General features: G+C 50.2%; 2 protein-coding genes across 2 annotated transcripts in view; one reads left to right on the top strand and one right to left on the bottom strand.

Annotated features, from left to right (window-relative positions):
* AHNAK (AHNAK nucleoprotein) overlaps positions 1-2,341 on the top strand; it is an 89,842-nt gene extending 87,501 nt beyond the window's left edge. The window contains exon 6 of the mRNA XM_031459458.2: positions 2,127-2,341. Coding sequence (XP_031315318.1) covers positions 2,127-2,137 — 11 coding nt within the window. The 3' untranslated portion in view covers positions 2,138-2,341. The remainder of the gene's footprint in view (positions 1-2,126) is intronic.
* Positions 2,339-5,221, bottom strand: SCGB1A1 (secretoglobin family 1A member 1). Its single transcript, XM_010982991.3, has 3 exons — positions 5,056-5,221; positions 2,846-3,033; positions 2,339-2,486 (listed from the first exon to the last, which is right to left on the bottom strand). Exons 1-3 carry the CDS (start codon positions 5,108-5,110, stop codon positions 2,454-2,456), a joined length of 276 nt encoding a protein of 91 aa, XP_010981293.1. The 5' UTR covers positions 5,111-5,221; the 3' UTR covers positions 2,339-2,453.
* Positions 5,222-20,179: the final 14,958 nt, after the last annotated feature.

Below are 20,179 nucleotides of genomic sequence, written 5' to 3' on the forward strand. Positions count from 1 at the left end.
ACACCAGTCATCAATACTTTTTGAGCAGCTGATGTGTTTGGCCTGTGCAAAGGCCCTGAGGCGGGTAGGGGCTTGGCTCAGGCCTGAAGGCTGGAGGGGTGGGGTGAGGGGAGGGGGTGGGAGATGAGAGCCAATGCGAGAGTTCAGCGTTTGGAGTTTATAAGAAGGGTGCTGAGGAGCTTGGAAGGGTGTTACTTGGTTGGAGTTGGGGGAGTGGCAGTGGAAGGGGGCTTTTGTTTGATAAAAACGACTTTGGCCCTAGTGTGGAGAGTGGACTGCAGGGAGGCTAGAGTGTGAGCTGGGAGCCAGTTAGGAGACCCTTCCCCCACTCCACCCCCTGCCGGCTTGCGCAGGTGAGGGATGGGTGGTGTGGCCCAAGGTGGACCTGCGACTCAGAGGCAGTTCCCGGTGGTGCTTTGGAGGTAGACTTGTTTGGATGGAGTGTGGATGCTGGAGGGGGAAGGGTCAGGGATGCTTCCTGGGCTTTGCCAGAGCCGCAGGAGGATAGAGCTAGAATTTACTGAGATTAGAAACAGACTAGGGAGGGGGAGTCAGACTTCTGTTGGACGAGAGGACTCTGAGATGTTGGGTGGATGGTAGGATATACAGGAGCAGATCTGGGCTCTTTTGGTGGCAGGTAATAGAAACTCAGAGGAAAGGTTCTTTAGCAGGTTCCGAATTTTCTCCTGGGGTCCAAGGGCAGGGCTCAGTGGGGCCTCAAGAAGGGCAGGGGTGCGGGGAGAAGCCCAGCAGCCTCCCACGGTCTTCTCTGAGCATCTGCCTCTTCTTCCTTCTGTCTGCACCCTGCCTGCAGTGCTCTGTCTGCCTCCCCCAGTCTCCTCTTATCCTTCCCGTCTCTGCACACACCCTGAGCCAGGGACTCCCGAGCTGGCCTGGCCATGCTGCTTTTGCTCACCTTACTCCCTGTGTTTCTTTTATGCTTTTATCACAGTTTTATCTATCTGTTTGTTTCCTGGTTTATTTAGGAGGAGCTTTCCCCACTAGGCTGCCAGCTCCCCGGGAGCAGAGGCCACTGTTTGGTTCCCTCTGCTTTACTTGGGCCCCAGGGCAGTTCTGGCCAGAGCAAGCGCTTCATGCATTTTTGTTGTGTTATGAAATCTGCTCTCGGGTTCCCCGCAGCACCCAGCTCCACTATGAACACGTCAGATGTGCCAGTAAATACCTAGGGATTAATCTCCACTATGAACACGTCAGATGTGCCAGTAAATACCTAGGGATTAATCTCATGCCTGAAGACTTTTGCACCCAAGAAAAAATAGGGTGGCTGATTATCTTTTTGGGTGAAGGTTGGCTGGACAGGGACTCAGGGAATGGCGGGGGGCAGGGGCAAATCAGAGAGGGACGTTGGGGTCAGTTAGAATAAGAACATCACGGCCAGTGGACGGTAGTAACCAGGTGCTGGACTGTCTGGTCCTGACCCCCCCCCTCCCCCCCGGCCCCTTCTGGGCAGAGATGTCCTTAAAGTAAGGCCGACGGGAGCAGACAGTCTGACTGGTAGGCTTCTGCAATTTCAGCCTGGAAATAGGGTGGCCTAACAATGACAACAAATAAAGGATTTAGAGAATGCATAAGCTGAGGGTTTTTGCACGAAGAAATAGTTCGATCAATCATTTCATGCAGCAAACATGAAATGACTGAAAAACAACTTCCTTTCCCTGGGGGCGCCCCTCAGGGTCTGTCGCTCCTCAAAGTCATCCCCAGGGACCCTGATCCCTGTTCCTCCCCCCAGCGTTTGTTTCCTAAAATTCTTACAGGAATCTGATCCTTCCATAGGTGGAGGCCATGGTCATGTGCTGGGTGTGATTTTTCAGGACCGTTGCAGGGCCCTCCCAGCCTCTAATAGATCCGTACTGTTCTGTCAAAATGCTTGAAGCATCTACCATTTATCTTTGGGAGATGGAACTCTCTGGAAATCTTCATCTTTGTTTGCAGGCATGTCTGGCTAGCATAATCACGTTAAATATTTCTTTTTCTACCCAGGAGCAGGATCCCAAAGGTCTGGAAGAAACAGAATACTTCATTTCATCACTAAATGGGTGGGGATTGTGGGGCCAGCCTGAGGTCAGCTGCCACACCGTCTAACCTCCCCCACCTTTCCCCCCTAGGTCAAGTTTGAGCAAGGCCCTGGGAATATTTCCAGGCCGGCTCTCTGCCTATGGAAGGGTGTACGTGCTGGAAGCCGGTCTGGCCACCTGTGGACCGGAAGTGAGATGTGTTTCCGTGGCTACTGCCTTTCTTTTTGTTCTAACCTTCCCCTAGATGTGGTGCATCTTCTCAAAACAGCCGTTGAATAAAAAATGAGGCGGGGACACAAAGATGAGATACTGGTACTTTATTGATGGGAACCAGGTGGGGCTGGTGGAGGTGGAGTGAAGTAAGTGTCCGCGGAGTGGCAGGGGCCTCAGAGGGTGGAGGTCTTCAGCTTCTAAATCCTAAGCACACTGTGGGCTTTTTATTATTTTGTCCTAAAACAAACAAACAGAAAACCCAATACAATAGTGAGTGAACGTCACAGCTAGACCAAGAAACTTTAATGTCAGCCAAGAGTTGCAGTAGCTTGGGTAGGAGCTAAGCTTGGATCATTTCTCAGAAGCATCTTTAAAAAAGGTAAGATGAAGAAATAAATCTATGAGAAGACTATTACCAAAAAAAAAAAAAAAAAGAAGAAGAAGAAGAAGAAGAAGAAGAAAAAAGGTAAGATGGCTGTGTCTGCTTCTCCCAGGGGACATGGACACTGCACCCACTCCCCAAAGTGGGCTGATGCTGCAGCTACGGGACCTGGGGAATCCACTGCTGGGCAGTGGGCGCGGAGGGTGCTGGGTACCATGAACTTTAACATGCTGTCCTTGGCCTTCTGGGGCAGGGTGTCCACCAGCATCTTCGTCTGGATCCCCCAGTCTTTCTCGTCTTTGTCAGGGTTGAAAGGTTCAAGTGCAGCCTCATAACTGGAAAGTGTGCCCACGAAGAGGTTTTTAATGACCTCTAGAAGGCCTGAACAGACCTCTGTAGAAGCTGGAGCAAAGAAAAGAGAGCACACATGTAACCAGGCCCTTTTCTAAGCTGGCCAGCTCCCTACTTGGGTTTGGCCCAGATGCACACAGCCGGGCTTGTCAGCAGGCGACAGTGGCCCCTTCACAGATGGCGTCGAATGTGCGATCAGGTGGCGCTCCAAGCAGCTGGCTCTTTGGCGCTGTGGGGAAGCCTTCTGGGTTGCGGCCAGCCTGTTGTGGCTTGCCTGAGCCTCCCTGTACTTCCTGGGTTGGGGTGGGGCAGGTGCTGTTTGCGCTGATAATAGAAGCTGCTGATCTGATTTTCTGTGCAGTGTTGGGGCTGGGAAGAGGTCCACTGAGGGTTTTGGCTCCGACGGGAATTCTGCCTCTTACTGATGGTTAGATGGTCTGAGCCACTCATCAGTGGGGCCCGTGGTGAAGTCAGGCTCTGGCAGGAAGAGGCACTTGTACCAGCCAAGCACAAGCCTTCGTGCCTGGCCCGGAAGAGGCATCCACCGTGAGTGCTGGGCCCTGTGGGCTGGCCCGCAGACACACCTCTGTGTCTCTTCCTGGCCCCACTGTGATCTCTCCCTACAGAGCGCTCCCTGGGTCTTGCTCCCTTTTCTGGTCCCTTTCCCTTTGAATGAGGGGACAGTCATCATCCCCTAATCTCTGCTAGCCCCATCTTCTCCCTGAATTTCAAATCCCCATCCTTGAATTCTCTGCCTTTGTGCAAACTCAGCTTCCCTGCCTGGACTCCATGGCCCCAGCCGAAGTGGCCACCCCAAGTCAGACCCTCTCCAGAACTTAGATCCCTCCTTTGCAACTTACTCGGTCATCAGGCAAGTTACTTTATCTTTCTGGGGCTCAGTGTTCTCATCTGTAAAAGGGGGATAACATCCCTACTTTGTAGGGTTGTTTTCAGAATCAGAATACTTGAAAGGGGTTCAGCACAGTGGTTGGCACACTGTAAGTGCTAAATAAATGTTAGATCTCATCACTGGTGTTTCTATCTGTGCATACACAAACATGCAGACACATCCCAGACCCACCTCCTACCATGCATCCTTCCCGGCTTGCTGAACTGTCTCTCTCTGTACCTGGCACTGAGATCTTCTAATGATAGTACATTTCAGTCCAAATGATGTTATTTCCCCTTTAAAACAGACATCTCTGCACAGTTGTTCCCACCGCCTCTTGGTCTTGGTTTTCTAACTCCCCCGACACCCCCCAAGGTCATAAAACTTATCTCCATAGTTGTTAGGAAACTTTCACATTTGTTTAAAAATTGTTGTTTATTACAAGGAGTAGAAGAGGCTGATACAGAGTTAGAAACAGTTAGGTAACCCAGTTCCCAAAAGATCAGGGGGCTTCGAGAAGGGTGTGAGCCCCATCCGGCTTCCCCTCTTCCTTCTCTCATTCCTTTCCTCTTAGTGACAGCTGCAGCTCTTCAGAGGCTCCCAACCCTTTTTGCAGAGGATAAAAATGTTTAGAAATCTCTGCTCTGGGTTGGCAGTTTCCCAAGGGAAAGATCCCTTTCTAGAATATTCCTCTCTGCCCAGAATGGGAGACCCTTCCTTGGGTTGGGTTTCTTTTGAAGCCATAAGGCTCTGCAGCTCCTTCCAGCCCCTTTGGCTGCCAGAGTGGTGTGTTGACCCCAAACCTGGAGGCGGCACCCAGATCTCTTGGCATCTCGAGGTTGGTCCGAGACTGGGCTTTGAGGAGCTCATTACCACTGTTCTGCTGGTCTTGTAACCCCCGCATCTCTGTGGGCTTTCCTCCATCCCTACCCCTTCCAGTCTGTTCCATTCCCTGGGATTCTGAGGTTGCTGGGTATGGACGACGGGGTCCTTTTCAGTTTCCTCAGGGCTCTCCCTAAGTTCCCAAGATGGGCTTGGTCACCAGACCCAGCTTCCTGCCTGGGCATCAGTGTTCCCGGGCTCTCCCAGAGGCTGGACAGAGGGCATGGACAGCCGCCCCCTGTCCTGAGCAGTGCTGGGTGCCAGAGAGAGCTCCATGGGGCAGAGGGGCCCGGGGCACTCACCAGGGCTGCAGAAGAGAGTCAGAATGACCAGGGCGAGGGTAACAGTGAGCTTCATGGTGGCGGGAGGTGGTGAGTGAGCTCTGGCCCTGTCTCTGGCCCCGAGGGTCCTGTGGGAGACCCACTCATCAGGGTGCCTTCTTATGCTCTCCTGGACAGGGGAGGGCAGTGTGTGGGCTCCTTTTCTGGAACCACACTATTTACTTGGGCATCAGCTCAGTGGGAAAAGTAAACATTCTCCTTTCTCAACCCACTGAAACTGAGCTTACACAATGTGCCGCTGGGGAGAGGGGACCCTAGAGTCTTGTGTGGAGGCAGCAAGAGTTCCTGAGTCAGTGTCTGGAGACCTGACCGCCAAGCTACTCTTTGAACTTGAGCACCGGGCAGCCCAGATCGACAGAAGCAATTGTAGGGCCCACCTGGACCATTGCCCCAGGAGAAACTGAGGCCTGAGGCCCCACACCAGTGGCAGAAACAAGACTAGGACTCGGGATACCCCACTGGGCTCTGCTCCCAGGAAGTGTCTGGACCTAAAGCCTCAAGGGTCACATGGTCTCGAGCATCTTGTGGTCAGACTTGGGGGAGACCCTGGACTGAAGCACATGGGCAGACAGGACACTTCTCCAGGTGCCCAGGAGACACCCAAGCCCCAGGCTGGCCTGGAGGACCCATTGCTGCTGCTGGATCTGGAGTCTTGCCCTCCTGACAGCAAATCCACTGGCATTTCAGGCCTTATCGCACTTGACCTCAATGGCCTCGGCCCTCTTGCCGTTTCTTTCTTGAACTGTTCTCTCTCTTGCGCTCCCACAGGTCAGCGCTTCCCTGTTTATCTCCCTAGCCATCCTTCTTGTTCTTCAGATGTTGATTCTTCACTGACTGAGCTTACGTGTCGCTGATTCCAGGCTGTGGCCGTGGCTCCTTCTCGCCTGCTGGCACCATGTCAGTGGCCGCCTGCTTCCTTCCCCTATGCCTGTGCCTTAGAACCCAGGCCTGGCTGGGTCAAAGTCACCTCCTACACGGCCTCCCGCCTCCTGGCTCATCCTCCCCGGCCATCCTCGGAAAGGCCACCAGGTGATGGTTCTAAAACTTGGTGATTGCATCCTCCTCCTTCTTAAAACCCTTTTAAAGCTTCCTTTGTCAGATGGGATAAAATTCAAGGGCGATTTACAAGGCCTTTGTCCTCTGGCCTTTGCTTTCCATTTGAACCTCATTCCTCTCCTCCCCTGCATGGGAATTTAACCCTTTCCTAGTGTTTGCCTATTCAGGAACATTCCTTGTTTTTTTTCATGTCTTTTCACCTTTTGCACAAGCTGTGTTTCCTGCCTGGAACACACATCTGTCTTGTCTCCTCCAGATCCCATCTGCACTTCAAGATTCAATCAAATGTTCATTTATTCATTCATTCATTCAATAAGTGCTGAAGACCTACTGTGTGCCAGGCACTGTGCTAGGACTTGGGAGTTGGCATAGGTGCTGAGAGGCACTGTCTGGAGCCCCTTTGAGCACTTGCTGCCTGGCCGTGATGAGTGAGGTCGGCAGAGAGCTGCCACCTGCCAGTCCTTGGGGTTCTGCCCCAGCTGCAGGGAGCTGCCACGCTCAAGCTCACGCCCTCCCCGGGGCCCCTCGCACCTGGTGACCCAGCAAGGAGGGCCCTTCTGTGCTGTGTGGGACAACCCCAGCAGGCGGTCCTTACTGCACAGCTCCCTGCCCGCTTGACTGAGGCTTTGCCAGGCCCGTGTGGGCTCCAGGTCGGTTTTTCCGTCTGCCTCGCCCAGCTTCCGTCCCCTTCCGGTCACAGTTCCTGATCCCTAGTAATAATCGCACACCCCAGAGTCTGTCTCAGCATGTGCTGTCAAGACAGCATCAACCCACGGCAGGGATGCGGCGATGAACCAGGCAGGCCTAGGTCTGTGCAGCCGCGGAGCGTCACTCTGGTGCACAGACAGACAAGCAGACGATGAAACAAACAAGACATTCGCTGGTGTGCTAAGCACCAGTGGAGAACGAAGCTTGGCGTTCTGTTACAACAGGAGAGTGAGACCTACTTACTGGGGGTTTGGGGTGGTCCTCTCGAGTCACCTGCAAGGGGAGGAAGTCTGGCAGAGGGGACGCCCAGCACGGAGGCCCTCAGGTGGACAGGAGCAGGCTGTGCCTGGGAATGAGGACCGTGGACCAGACGTGCACGATCGGCGGGGCCAGGTTGCCAAGGGCCTCTCGCTAGGGTCTTTACGCTCAGAGTCCTGGGAAGCTCAGGAAGGGTTTCTTTTTTCAGTGCTTTTAAAAAAAATTGTATGAAAATACACACAACACAAAATCTACCATGGGGATCATTTTAAAGTGTTCTGTTCAGTGGTATTAAACACATTAACGTGGACGGCAACCATCACCACCGTCCATCCCTGTAACTCTTTATCTTGTAAAACAGAACCTTTATACCTACTAAATGACAGCTCTCCGCCCACCTCCTCCAGCCCCTGGTGGCCACCATTCTACTGTCTGTCTCTATGATTTTGACAAGTCTAAGTACCTCATAAAAGTGGAATCAGGCAGCATTTGTCTTTTTATGAACTGGCTTATTTCACTCAGTATAACATCTTCAGGGTTCATCCATGTAACATACTGTAGAATTTCTTTCCTCTTGAGGTGGAATCAGATCTGATTTTATGTCTAGACCACAGTTTGCTTATCCATTCATCCATCGATGGGTACTTGGGTTGTGTCCACATTCTAGCTGTCGTGAAAGACGCTGCTATGAACAAGGGTGTACAGTCTGGAAGGTTTTACTTGAGAGTGACGGGGTCTGATTTCTCTTTTGATGAGACGTCGCTGACTCCTCTAAGGGGGAGGTGACAGAGCAGCTCAGCAGAAAGGATGGTGGGTTTGGACCAGCTGATGGCAGGGTGAGGGTTTGAGAGATACGTGGACAGGCTGGATGCTGGACAGAACGAGATGGGTAGGGGAGGGAGGCATCAGGGGGAGCCTGGCTGATTTCTGGCTGGCACAGCTGAGTGCACGGGGTGCTGTTTCATCACCTGGGGACTCGGGAGGAATAGGGTTGGGGATGGAATAGGGTTGGGGATAGAACAGAGTGGAGTCCTCCCCAACCTGCGTTCCCATCAGCGGTTGCTCTCCCTGAGAGCCTCTGTTACATGCCTGCTATCTGGAGTTTTAGCTTTGCAGTTCTTTACTTGTTCTACTCTCTTACATAATGGTTGCAAAACAGGAATTGTGGGGCATGAATCGATGAAGGAGGCCTTGGCATCGTGTGAGAGCTGGAGGCCCCGAGGTGACTTGACACGGTTAAGAGCACAGGTTCTCAAATAGCCACCCCACCATGGGAACTTGTGGAGTAAATGACTGTGTAGCCAAAAGATTAGGAGTGGAAGTCTTCTGAACGGACAATGAAATGATCTCCGAGGCAGACTGCAAAGAGGAAAAACAAACAAAACAAAACAAAACAAAACAGAATAAAAGAGCAAAAGAACCTGTGTATGTAATTGCTTGTATGTGCAGAAAACATCTCTGGAAGTGGATGGTACTGGTTGTTTCCACAAAGTTGATGGAGGGGACACAGAGAAGGAGTCTTCACTGTAAGCACTTTGATCCCCTTTGAATTTGGAATTGTATAAAGATATTATGGATTCAGAAGAATTTTTTAAAAAGGAAGAACAGGTCTGACACTTGCTACAACTTGGGTGAAACTTGAGGATGTGAAAGACAAGTGCGGTGTGATTCCTCACAGATGAGGCGCCGAGGGTAGTCAGGTTCATGGAGACAGAAGGAAGAATGGTGGGTGCCAGGGGCTGGGGGGAGAGGAAGGGGGGCTATTTTTGTTCACTGGGGACCGTGTCTGAGTTTGGGATGATGGAAAGGTCCCGGAGGTGGATGGTGGTACTGGCTGCACAACACATGTGAATGTGCTTAATGCCAATGAAGTGTACACTAACAAGTGGTTAAGGTAGTAAATTTCATGTTATATGTGTTTTACCACAATTAAAAAAATAATAATAAAAAGGGAGAGAACAGGTTCTAGAATGAACCTGTCTGTGTGGAATCCCAGGTGCACCGCTCACCAGCTGGGCAAAGTGCTTCCCCACTGTCTGCCTGGATTTCCTTGTCTGTAGGATGAGCGTAAGAGTATTATCTCTTGCCTCTGGCCATGAGGAGGAAATCGGTGTAATGCACATTGAGTCGTGCCGGGCATGGAGAAAGCACTCCGTGAAGGTTGGCGAGTCCCACACCGTCCTGTCTCCACATGGACAGCTTCTGTTCAAGTCCACACACGTGTGACTCTGGGGGACGCAGAGGATCTCTGGTAAACCGGGCTGCTTTCACACTCAGATGGGGGTTTCCTGTGTGCCTGCTGGGCTGCTGCATCCATCATGTGTACCTGTGGGCTTAGCCAACTCCCACACTCCTGACCTGACTGCAGGGCATGGGTTGAGAAGCAAGGTCAGGTGAAGGAAGAATAATTCCGAGGTCCACCTGTAGGTGAGCCATGTAAGGAAGCTTAGAATATCCGAGAATGTTTTTTAAAAATTTGTTGTTGTTTTTGTTGAGGGGCAGGTAATTTGGTTTACTTTTATTTTTATTTTTTAAATGGAGGTACTGGGGATTGAACCCAGGACCTTGTGCACGCTAGGCATGCGCTCTACCACTGAGCTACACCCTCTTCCCCCCCCCCCCTTTTTTTTGAAAATTAAATTTATCTATTTAAGTACTACATTATTAGGTGCAGACATATTTAGAATATTTATAACTTTCTAGTGAATTTTACCTTTGTCATTATATACTAACCTTCCTTATCCCTCATGGTGCCTTTTCCTTCATTTTTTAAAGTATTGTTGGTTTATAATGTTGTGTTAATTTTTGGTGTACAACATAGTGATTTAGTTATACACATAAATATATATTCCTTTTCATATTCTTTTTCATTATAGGCTATTACAAGGTATTGAATATAGTTTCCTGTGCTCTATAGTAAGACCTTGTTGTTCATCTGCTTTATGTATAGTTAGTACCTGCGAATCCTGAACTCCCACTTTATCCCCTGGGAGTGTTTTTATATCCCTATCCTTCAGCCATAGAACAAGCGTGTCTCTGTGTCGCCTCCCCCAAACCGGCTGTCAGACAGGGAGGGTCTTCTGGACACATGGCCTGTCTACTCAGGGACACCGCCCAGGGGCTGTGCAGAGAATGGCCCTGTGAGTGTCATCAAGATGGTTCACAGGGTCAAGAACCTTAAAAATGCAGCCGTTGTGAAAGACCTTGGCCTGTTCCCTGCAGCGCAGTCTGTCCGCTGTTCTCCAGGGCTGTATTGTGGGGAGTCAGGCATGTCCTGTTCCTGCTCCCGCATCTCTCTCTGGATACTCCTTCCCTGGTTCCACGCGCGTCCCAGCCTTTGCCGGTCGTGGTGGGGAGATGCAGGCATTTCCCTCCTCTGCCAGGAGCCTGCAGAGCAGCCGTCTCTGCCTTGCCTCATGGGCAGTTGGCAAAAAGTGTCAGCTGAAGCTCCAAGCCCAGACCTCCTTAGACCCTAATAACTGATCTTCACACATCCTTAAACCGCCCTGAACCCTGCGAGTCCCAGGCCAGAACCTGCACCCTGCCATACTACATGGTGACGGCCGGAAGCCAATCTTTTCTGGCCACACGTGGGCAGTCGCCTGATCACTGTGCTGGAAGACAGGCCCTGGGCAATTAGCACCGTGGGCATGACAATGAGTTGGCACAGTTCCCGCCAGCGCCCCCAGCCAAAACCGTACCCCTTGTTGGCTGGGCCTGGACTTGGGCGAGCCCCGACTGGACTTGCCAGAGCTGCAGGGATGGAGCCTGGCCACAGCTGGGGAGCGGCCAGGGACCCTGCTCTCGGTCCGATCTTCTCTGGGCTCCAGCTTAGGGGGTGAGAGCACCTTGTGCCTGGCTCCAGCTGCACCCCGAGCCTGAGGAGGGGAGGGACCAGGGGCTCTGGAAGCCCTGCTTTTGGATCTGGACTTTCAGCATGTGTGTGCACACGTGGCTGCTGGGTTGGTGAGTTCCCCTGAGGGAGCCCGTCTAGGCCCCCATTTAAAGGGCCAGTATCCTTGGTGGGTAGGAGGGCCTGGGCCAGCAGCAGCCCCGAGCCCTTGCTGCAGTGACTGAGACCAAACGTTCATCCCCTGGGCTGGGAGCTTGGCATATCCTCTGAGCAGGAAGGTAGGGTGCAGCCTGGGCTGGGACTTGCAGTCAGCCAGATCCCAGAAAACAGGTTGGAGGCTGTGGGAGGGCCATTCTGATCCTTTCTCTGCAGTGGGGTTGGTGGTGGTGAATGTTGGGGCTGGGAGGTGGGGGTGGGAGGGTGTTGGGGTGGGTGGCGGGTGACAGTCCACCGTTCCGATCTCTGCAAGGATTTTGGTCATCTTCCCAGGACAAGTTGTCCCTCAGCCCACAGATGAAGGCAGTAGCCCCCCTGAGATGTTCACATGCGCTGTCTAGCGGCAGCCTGTGGGGACACGTCACCCTCCTCCCAGTGGCAAGTTGTACCCAGGTACAAAGTGACCTGGCTTTTGCTGTTTCTGGAGTTTCAGGGAGGGGTGGGGGTGTGGCAGGCTTCATCCCACTAAGGATCTGTGCAATTTCTTGGCTCCCCAACCAGGTAGGGTTATGGAGCTGAAACTTGGGGGGCAGGAGGGTGGAACAGGGCTGGCAGCTGGGGATGTGCCCTCCCGAGGTGGTGGCACCTGGCAGAACCAGCAGGTTCTTTGCTCTGGGGGAAGCTCCCTCCAAGGGTCGGGGCAAGTCCCTGTTCTGCCGGGTAGGAACTGGTTCCCCTGTTTTACAGGCGGCTCGGGGGATTTGGGCAGCGGGTTTGGGGTTGACAGCACATGACACGATGCACTTCCTGACCTTTCTTGGGACGCTGATTCACTTTACTGCTGAATTCTGCAGGCTCTTTGTTCTGCAGTGAGTCACCAGGTCCTGCCCTCTGCGCCTGTCCTCTCCCATCTCCCCTGCCCGGAGCTTGCTCCCACAGTGAACTTGGCAGGTCACCGCTGAGGCGCCTCCACCCAGTGCCTCTGTTTAGCCCTGCTCTCTGCCCTCTGGGAGGACATGAGCCAACATGGTCCACAGCTGGGGGGTCAGGGCCCAGCTCTGCTGCTGGCCGGCCGAGGGGCTCTGAGGGGCTATGGTTGTCCCACACCCACAGGGAGGGGGAGAGAAGACCAACCACCTTGGGCTCCTGGCTTTTAGTCTGAGGCCCAGGGATGTCTCATCCAGAGGAGCCTGGTGAGCCCCTGGCCCTGCATTCCCCACCTATGGCCCCACCTATGCTGCCCGCTCTGGGTACCACATCACTTTCGGTCCACCAGGGTGATACAGTGGCCTCAAACACAGGTATTCACGAAGTGAAATAGAACTTAACTTTATCCATGTATTTACCATCTGTTTTTATAAGTAAAATAGTTATATTTTCCATGTATATATTTTATATGTAATATATATTATGTAATGTATTTTATCCCATATACATATAAACATACATAATACACATCATAATAATTGATACTATAATATTTATAAGAAAAATAACTAAAATAAAATGTGTTTTTGGTCTCAAGCCTTCACTCTGCTAAGAGGATAGAAACCTAGTCTCGGCCCTCTTGGGTTTCCAAGAGTTGTGCCTAACTTCCAGCAGGCTTGTTCAGAACCAAGGCATTGGCGAGGTTTGTGTGTTGAGGGCAGCAGGTGCTTGATGTCACCTGTCACCAGCTCATCCCTTTTCGCTGGCCATCAGCCAGTGCAGGCCTCCGGTTCACTGATTGCGCTGCCACCTCGGGGCCACTCCTGGGTGCAGAGAGGAATCCCGCTGCTGCTCCCATGTGGTGCCAGGGCCGGGAGGTTCTGCTGTGACATGACCCAAGACCTGTCTGCCTAGATGTGCTCACACATCCATTTCTGCCCTGGGAGGCTTGCTGTCAGGTTTTTCAGGCCCATCTGTGGACTCTGCTTCCTCACTAAGGCTTGGTCTCTCTTTAACACCTCCCTGCTCTAGACAACAAAAATTATTCTCAGTAAGAACTGTGAAATGAAATGAGGAATAAAGATCAGAAAAGAAATGCAGTGACCACTGATTTATTTATCCATAAAGATCAATTTCTTTTATTGAAGGACACACATCATGCTGGTAAAAATAAATATCAGAGCACAAAAGTAGTCACACATTAAAACACAGATATTTATTCAATAATTTGCATATTTACCTAATGAACTTTGATCCTTTGGTTATATTCTGATATATTAACATCTCATGTAAATAATTATCTAATTAAAATTCACCCAGAAGTGCATTTTTATAAAATTGAAATACATATCTGCAAAAGGTAAATTTAGGCAGCTATTAAATTGTAGCCACTGATGTAATGCTTTATTTTATTTTTTTGATTTGTTCTTCAGTTTTAGAACAATCAGCAATACACTTCAACTTCAAAGATACTAAAATTCAGTCAAATAGTTCATGTGTGAACCGACTTTCACTTCCCAAGCATAAAAATTACACCTTACACTCTTTTACTGTTTTGTTTTAAACCCAAAGAAAAGCTCCGAGTGGTCTAAGATGATGGAAATGAAACAACCGCAGTTCTCTCTCGTGGTCTTCACAACCACAGCACTTTTGTTGTTTACTTTGAATTTGCTATTTAAGCACAGGAGTAGGTGGCCCACGGGAGTGGGAGACAAGAACTGAGTCCGAAGCCAGCTCCAAGGATTCTGCACCTTCACAAACTTACTCTTGACACGAACCTGTCGGAGACCTTCTGTGTACCTGGGAGTTCTTAGAAATAATTTCCCTGTAGACTGCAGTGTTTATTAAAAGATAAGCCATGGACATGTGCTAATTTGGAGCTTACATATATTTTATGGAAACTCAACATTAACCGTATCAAGTGCTTGCAACTTGGAAGAACTTTCCAGGTAAGAGTATTTTATCACTGACGTTGTTTAGAATTGCTGATGCATGGTGGTAATAACCGACAATGAAAAAGAATATGAAAAAGAATATATATGTGTATAACTGAATCACTATGCTGTACAGCAGAAACTAACACATTATAAATCAATTAAACTTCAATTTTTAAAAAGCCAAAAAAAGCACATAGACTTTCAATGAATCTTATCACTGTTTTTATTTTATTTTATTTTATTTATTGAGGTATAGTTAGTTTACAGTATTGTGTCTATTTCTGGTGTACAGCACAATTCTTCAGTCATACATGAACATACATATATTCATTTTCATATTCTTTTTCACCATGAGCTAATACAAGATACTGTATATATTTCCCTGTGCTATACAGTTTAAACTTGTTTATTTATTTTATATATACCAGTCAGTATCTGCAAATCTCGAACTCTCAGTTTATTCCTTCCCATCCTCCTCCCTACCAGCAACCATAAGTCCGTATTCTATGTCTGTGAGTCTATTTCTGTTTTATATATAAGTCCTTTTTTTTTTAGATTCCACATATGAATGATACCATAAGGTATTTTTCTTTCTCTTTCTGGCTTACTTCACTTAGAATAACATTCTCCAGGGCCATCCACGTTGCTGCAAATGGCATTATTTTATCATTTTTTATGGCTGAGTAGTATTCCATTATATAAATATACCACAACTTCTTTATCCAGTCATCTGTCGATGGACACTTACGTTGTTTCCATGTCTTGGCTATTGTAAATAGTGCTGCTATGAACAATGGGGTGCAGGTGTTTTTTTGAATTAGGATTCCCTCTGGATATATGCCCAGGTTATCATTGTTTTTAAATCCTTTTACTGCCTGCACCTGGAGGCCACTGGTTTGAGCAGGGACTGCCAATTTGTGGTAATACAGGCAAGCTTCATTTTATTATGCTTTGAAGACTGTATTTTCTATAGATCGAAGTTGTGTGGCAACCCTGTGTTGAGCAAGTCTGTTGGTGCCATTTTTTTTCCAGCAACGTTTTCTCACTTCATGTCTCTGTCACATTTTGGCAATTCTTACGGTATTTCAAACTTTTTTCATTATTATTTGTTATGGTGAGCTGTGATCAGTGATCTTTGGTGATGCTATCGCAAAAAGGTTATGACTTGCTGAAGGCTCTCTGGTGGCTAGCATTTTTAAGCAATAAAGTATTTTTTGATTAAGGTATGTACATTGTTTTTTTTCTTTTTTTAGTTGAAGTATAATCAGTTTACAATATGTCAATTTCTGGTGTACAGTAGAATATTTCAGTCATACATATACATACATATATTCATTTTCATATTCTTTTCCATTATAGGCTATGACAGGATATTGAATATAGTTCCCTGTGCTACACAGTAGAAACTTGTTGTTTATCTATTTTATATATAGTAGTTAGTATCTGCAAATCTTGAACTCCCAATTTATCCATTCCCATCCTGGTAACCATATGTTTCTGAGTCCGTTTCTGTTTTGTAAATAAGTTCATTTGCCTTTTTTTTAGATTCCACACGTAAGTGATATCATATGGTACTTTTCTGTCTCTTTCTGGCTTACTCCACTTAGAATGACAATCTCCAGGTTCATCCATGTTGCTACAAATGGGATTATTTTATTATTTTTTATGGCTGGGTAGTATTCCATTGTATAAATATACCACAACTTCTTTATCGTCATCTGTTGATGGACATTTAGGTTGTTTCTGTACACTGTTTTTTAATTTTATTATTTAATCTTTAATTTTAAAAATTAAAGTATATTTGACTTACAGTGTTGTGTTAGTTTCTGGTGTATGGCAAAGTGATTCAGTTATACACATATATGCACATATTCTTTTTTATATTCTTTCCCACTATGGGCTTTTTTTTGCATTCTTTTTTATTGAAGTATAGTCAGTTTCCAATGTTGTATCGATTTCTGGTGTACAGCATGATGTTTCAGTCACACATATATTCCTTTTCATATTCTTTTTCTTTTTCATTATAGGTTACTACAAGATACTGGATATAGTTCCCTGTGCTATAAAGTAGAAACCTGTTTTTCTATTTTATATATAGTAGTTAGTATCTGACATTATTTTTTAAGATATAATGTTATTGCACACTTAGTAGACTATCATATAGTGTAAACATAACTTTTATATGCACTGGGAAACCAAGATACTTATGTGACTGGCTTTGTTGTGATATTCGCTTTATGGAGGTGGTCTGGAACCAGATCTGCTGCATCTCTGAGGTGTGCCTGCACTCGTTCTGTGCTCCCCGGCTGCCCTGGGAATCCTCTTCTGTCTGGGGATGTGGTGGGGGCCTGGAAAGCCTGGCTTTTACACAAGATGAGTACCTGGAGGTCTCTCCACTCCTCTGAAGGCCTAGACTTTTGAACTGCAGAAGCCCCCTTTCTCTGCCTTCCCTGTCACAGCTCTTCCCTAGGGCCGCCCGGATCAGGGGAAGGGCCAAAAGAGGAAAGAAAATAAGAGGAAAAATAACATAGGTTAACGTTTCAAAAACTTCCAACCACGAGTGGATGGCTTGGGAGGAACCTCCTCTGCTCAAGCCTGGGGGGCACAGGGCTGCTGTCCCTCAAGGTGGGGAGGCTCAGGTGAGGTCCTTGCTGTCTCTCCAGCTGAGAGAGGAGGGAAGGGGCCAGGCTGCCCGGGCCTAGCCTCAGAGATTGCAGGGTGGCTCTCCGCAGCTGCCTCCGGCTTGCCTCAAGCTTGAACTCGGGGGAGGGTCTGCCTCCGGGATCCGGAAGGGCCGGAGGGAACACCAGCTCCACCCTCTGCTCTGGAGAAGGGGTCGCAGGCCCAGAGAGATGCTGTATGTCGTCCCAGGTGGCAGAGAGCTGGGGCAGAGACAGAGCTGGGGCAGAGACAGAGCTGACCCGGGAGCCTTCCCGCTGGTGTGAGCAGCAGAGCACGGCTCGGCCGGCTGTTTACTGCTCAGCTCTAAGTGCACCCAGCGTCTTAGGAGCCAACACAGTTCAATGCGTTTATGCTCTGAACCTCGTGGGCCCTTGGGGCCTGGAAGAATGCTGAAAAACAGCCTCTGATGCTATAATTTACTTTCCTATAAACTCACTGGTGGTCTCTCCTTGGTGGATTCAGAATGCCAGGAAATATAACCAGAGAACAAGGATCCCTCAGCCCCAAAGGCTGCCGACAGAGATGCACGGGTCGGGCAGGGCACGGCTGGGAGCAGCCTGGCACGGGGGTCCCGGAGAGGCCTGTGCTGGACGGGTGGCTTGGCCTGAGGGGAGAGTATGGGGGCTGCTTCCTCGGGCTTCTGGCTCTGCCTGGGGTTCATGTCACGTGTCCACAGGTCCCATCCTCCCCAGAGCAGCCAGAGCAGTCTTTTAAAAATAAATCAGATCACCCCACTTCTCCTGGTAAGCCCTTCCTGGCTTCCCACAACACTCAGAATCCAAAGTCTTACCTGGTCTACATGACCTCGTGCGACCTGTCCCCACCTGTCTCTCCAGTCCTACCTTGTGTCGCGCCCCACTTCAGTGCCCTGTGGCCATGCGGCCTTCCTGCAGGGCCCAGGGAGCCACGCCCACCTCTGGGCCTTTGTTTTGCTTTCCCTCTGCCTGGACGCTCCTCCCCAAATTATTTCCTGATTGCAACTCACATATCCTCGCAGAGGAGAAGCCTCCCCTGATTACCGTGCCCCCCCCCCCTCCCCAGTCACTCTGGGTTCTGGAATCTCGCTTGTTTTCCTTCAGAGTCGTTGTCACCATCTGAAATGGTCTTGTTTACGCGTTTACTTGCTTAGCATCTGTCTTTCCCCCGAATGTACAAAACACTAACATCCTCAGTGTTTTCTGTGACAGTCATTGCCCTCAGGCCCTGGGGCCTGGCTTCAGTAATTTCCCTGTTGCCTGAGATGCACTCAGCTGTCCTGCCCCATCTCCACCTGCGGAAATCCTTCTCACCTCCAAGACTCAGGCCAAAGCCAACCTTCCACTGCGCCTCCTCTCACCTCTTCAGGGAGAATGTGTCATCTGCAGTGACCACATGCTCTCTGTCCCGCACCACGTTCAATGCGTTTTCTCACTTAGGCATCATGACACTCCTGCAAGATAGGTGATACTCCTGTCCCCATTTGAAAGGTTGGGAAACTGAGGCTCAGGAAGTTGTCTGAGATCCCAGTCGCAAGTGGAGGAGGAAGGATCTAACCCTGGGAAGGCTGACCCTAGCCGGGATCTGCAGCCCCTGTGCTGAGACCACCCGCCCTCCCTGACTTGCAGCGCTGGTCCCCACCGTCTGCCCAGAGAGCCCAGAGCCCACCAACTGTCCATCTCCAGGCTCTGCATCCTCCTCACTGTTCCTGGAACCTGGGCCATCGCTGGGGGGGTTGAACCTAATTCTGGCCCTTCTTCCCTCACCCTAGGCACCTACTCTTTTTAAACTTGTATTATTTTTGCCAGGAAAAATTGGTTCCATAGAATTAGATGTGAACATTTTGAAGAAGGAGATCATGTGCTGGGAAGGGACAGACAGAACTTGGCCACTGGAAGGCAATTACTGTAAATCTCATCTTAACATTTTTGTGTAATAACATACTTTTCTGTGGTCCAGGTTGCTAAAAAGTACGTTTTAAATTACAACCCCGACTGGAGTAATTAAGTCTTCTCTCTCTTTCCTCTGGAGGGTGGGGCCTCTGTGAAAAGGCCCACAACCTGAGGCTGAGCATCATCTCAGCAGGCGGCACGGGGCCCAGTACGGGGATGTTTGGGACAATGCAGAACTTTGAGCTTTTTTCCTCTCAGCCTCAAGGGTGTCTTCTGTAAATGGGGGATAGCAGGGGCCACCAGCGTTCCTCTCCAAGGGGCTGTCAGAGTTTGATGTGTGACAGAGGGAAGTCCAAGCTTTCCAGAGGCCTCAGCTTGAGTGGTGGGAGGGGAGCATGTGGGGAAGAGACTGAGTGGTTGACTGAGGCCCAAGGCTGAGCTGCTCGGAGGAGGAAAAGACAGAAAGGATTCCTGGAGGAGGCATCTGTGAGCTGGGTCTGGGGAGGACTGGGGGAAGAAAGGCCAGAGCTGGGAGAGGCCAGTCTTTCACTCAGCACTCATTTGTTAAGGCCCTGCCACGTGCCGGCCCAGGCGCTGGTACGGGGAGCAGGGTCTAGTGTGGGAGACAGATGCTACCTGCCATGGTGACAATTCCCATGAAGGAGGGATCCGTGGCTGTTAGAGGGGTCCCTGGGCCGGGTGTTGGAGGAAGCGTCCCTTGGGTGGGCTCTGAGCTCAGCAGGCGTTGCCTAGTGGAGGAGAGGAAAGAGCCTCTGTGCAGCGGGGAGAGTGTGAATGAAACTTGGTGGCTGGAGGCAGCAGGGCACTGGGAGAAGCTGAGACCTATATGCTGAATGAGGCCCAAGACCTCCGGGGGCAGGGCGGCAGTCCACACAGAGCCTTGAGAGACCGAGGGGCGCTTGGGTTTGACTTGGGTCACAGGATACCACAAAAAGTATTTAAGTGGGTAGAGGGCAGGCTGGAGCGGGGTCACTGTGGGCAGTGAGGACAATAAGCATGGAATGGGGGGGTGTGCATTTGGTGGAGGGAAGAGAACCGGGGTTTTTGGAGGTGGGAGTGGGTGGGGAAGGGAGGTGGGAAGAGCTGGAGCCGCCCGCACTGGTGGGGTGGAGATGGAGTTCATTGTTATTTCGACTTTGTGGTCATGGCTGTTATGTTAGTTGAATGAATGTGAAGGATCCTCTGACTGGGCTCATTAGGGACCCCACCCGCACCTGCACGCTAGCACACAGGCCAGGCTGAGCCAGCCTCTGCCGCCCTCCCTTGGCCTGAGCCTGGCTCTACCCTCAGCCCCACAAGCACTCCTACGCTGAGATGGGGAGTTGGCTGGAGAAATGACTGTCCGGGGGGAATTCTGGGCGGGTGACCTGGGGCACCCTGGCTGTGGACACATGTTCTGCCTGTTCCCTGCCCGGTCACATTCTCACAGAGCCCAGCCCCCTCTCCCCCACCCAGGCCCTGACCTGCTGAGGCCTGTGCCAAGATGGCCTTCACCACGACTGAGAGCTGACCCCTCTCCCCCAACAGCAAAGGGGCCCATGACCCAGTGAACAGGACATCCTGGTGTATCCTGCCTCTTGGCTGGGCTTAGAAGCAGGTGGTGGGCAGGGCTGGCTGTG

The sequence above is a fragment of the Camelus dromedarius genome, chromosome 12 (assembly GCF_036321535.1).
Source record: "Camelus dromedarius isolate mCamDro1 chromosome 12, mCamDro1.pat, whole genome shotgun sequence".
NCBI lineage: Eukaryota > Metazoa > Chordata > Mammalia > Artiodactyla > Camelidae > Camelus > Camelus dromedarius.

Coding starts and splice junctions, on each gene's coding strand:
- SCGB1A1 (XM_010982991.3), bottom strand. CDS start 5,110: ATGAAGCTCACTGTTACCCTCGCCCTGGTCATTCTGACTCTCTTCTGC. Junction 3,034..5,055: donor GACTCTCTTCTGCAGCCCTG/GTGAGTGCCCCG, acceptor TCTTTGCTCCAG/CTTCTACAGAGGTCTGTTCA. Junction 2,487..2,845: donor ACAGCATGTTAAAGTTCATG/GTACCCAGCACC, acceptor TGTTTGTTTTAG/GACAAAATAATAAAAAGCCC.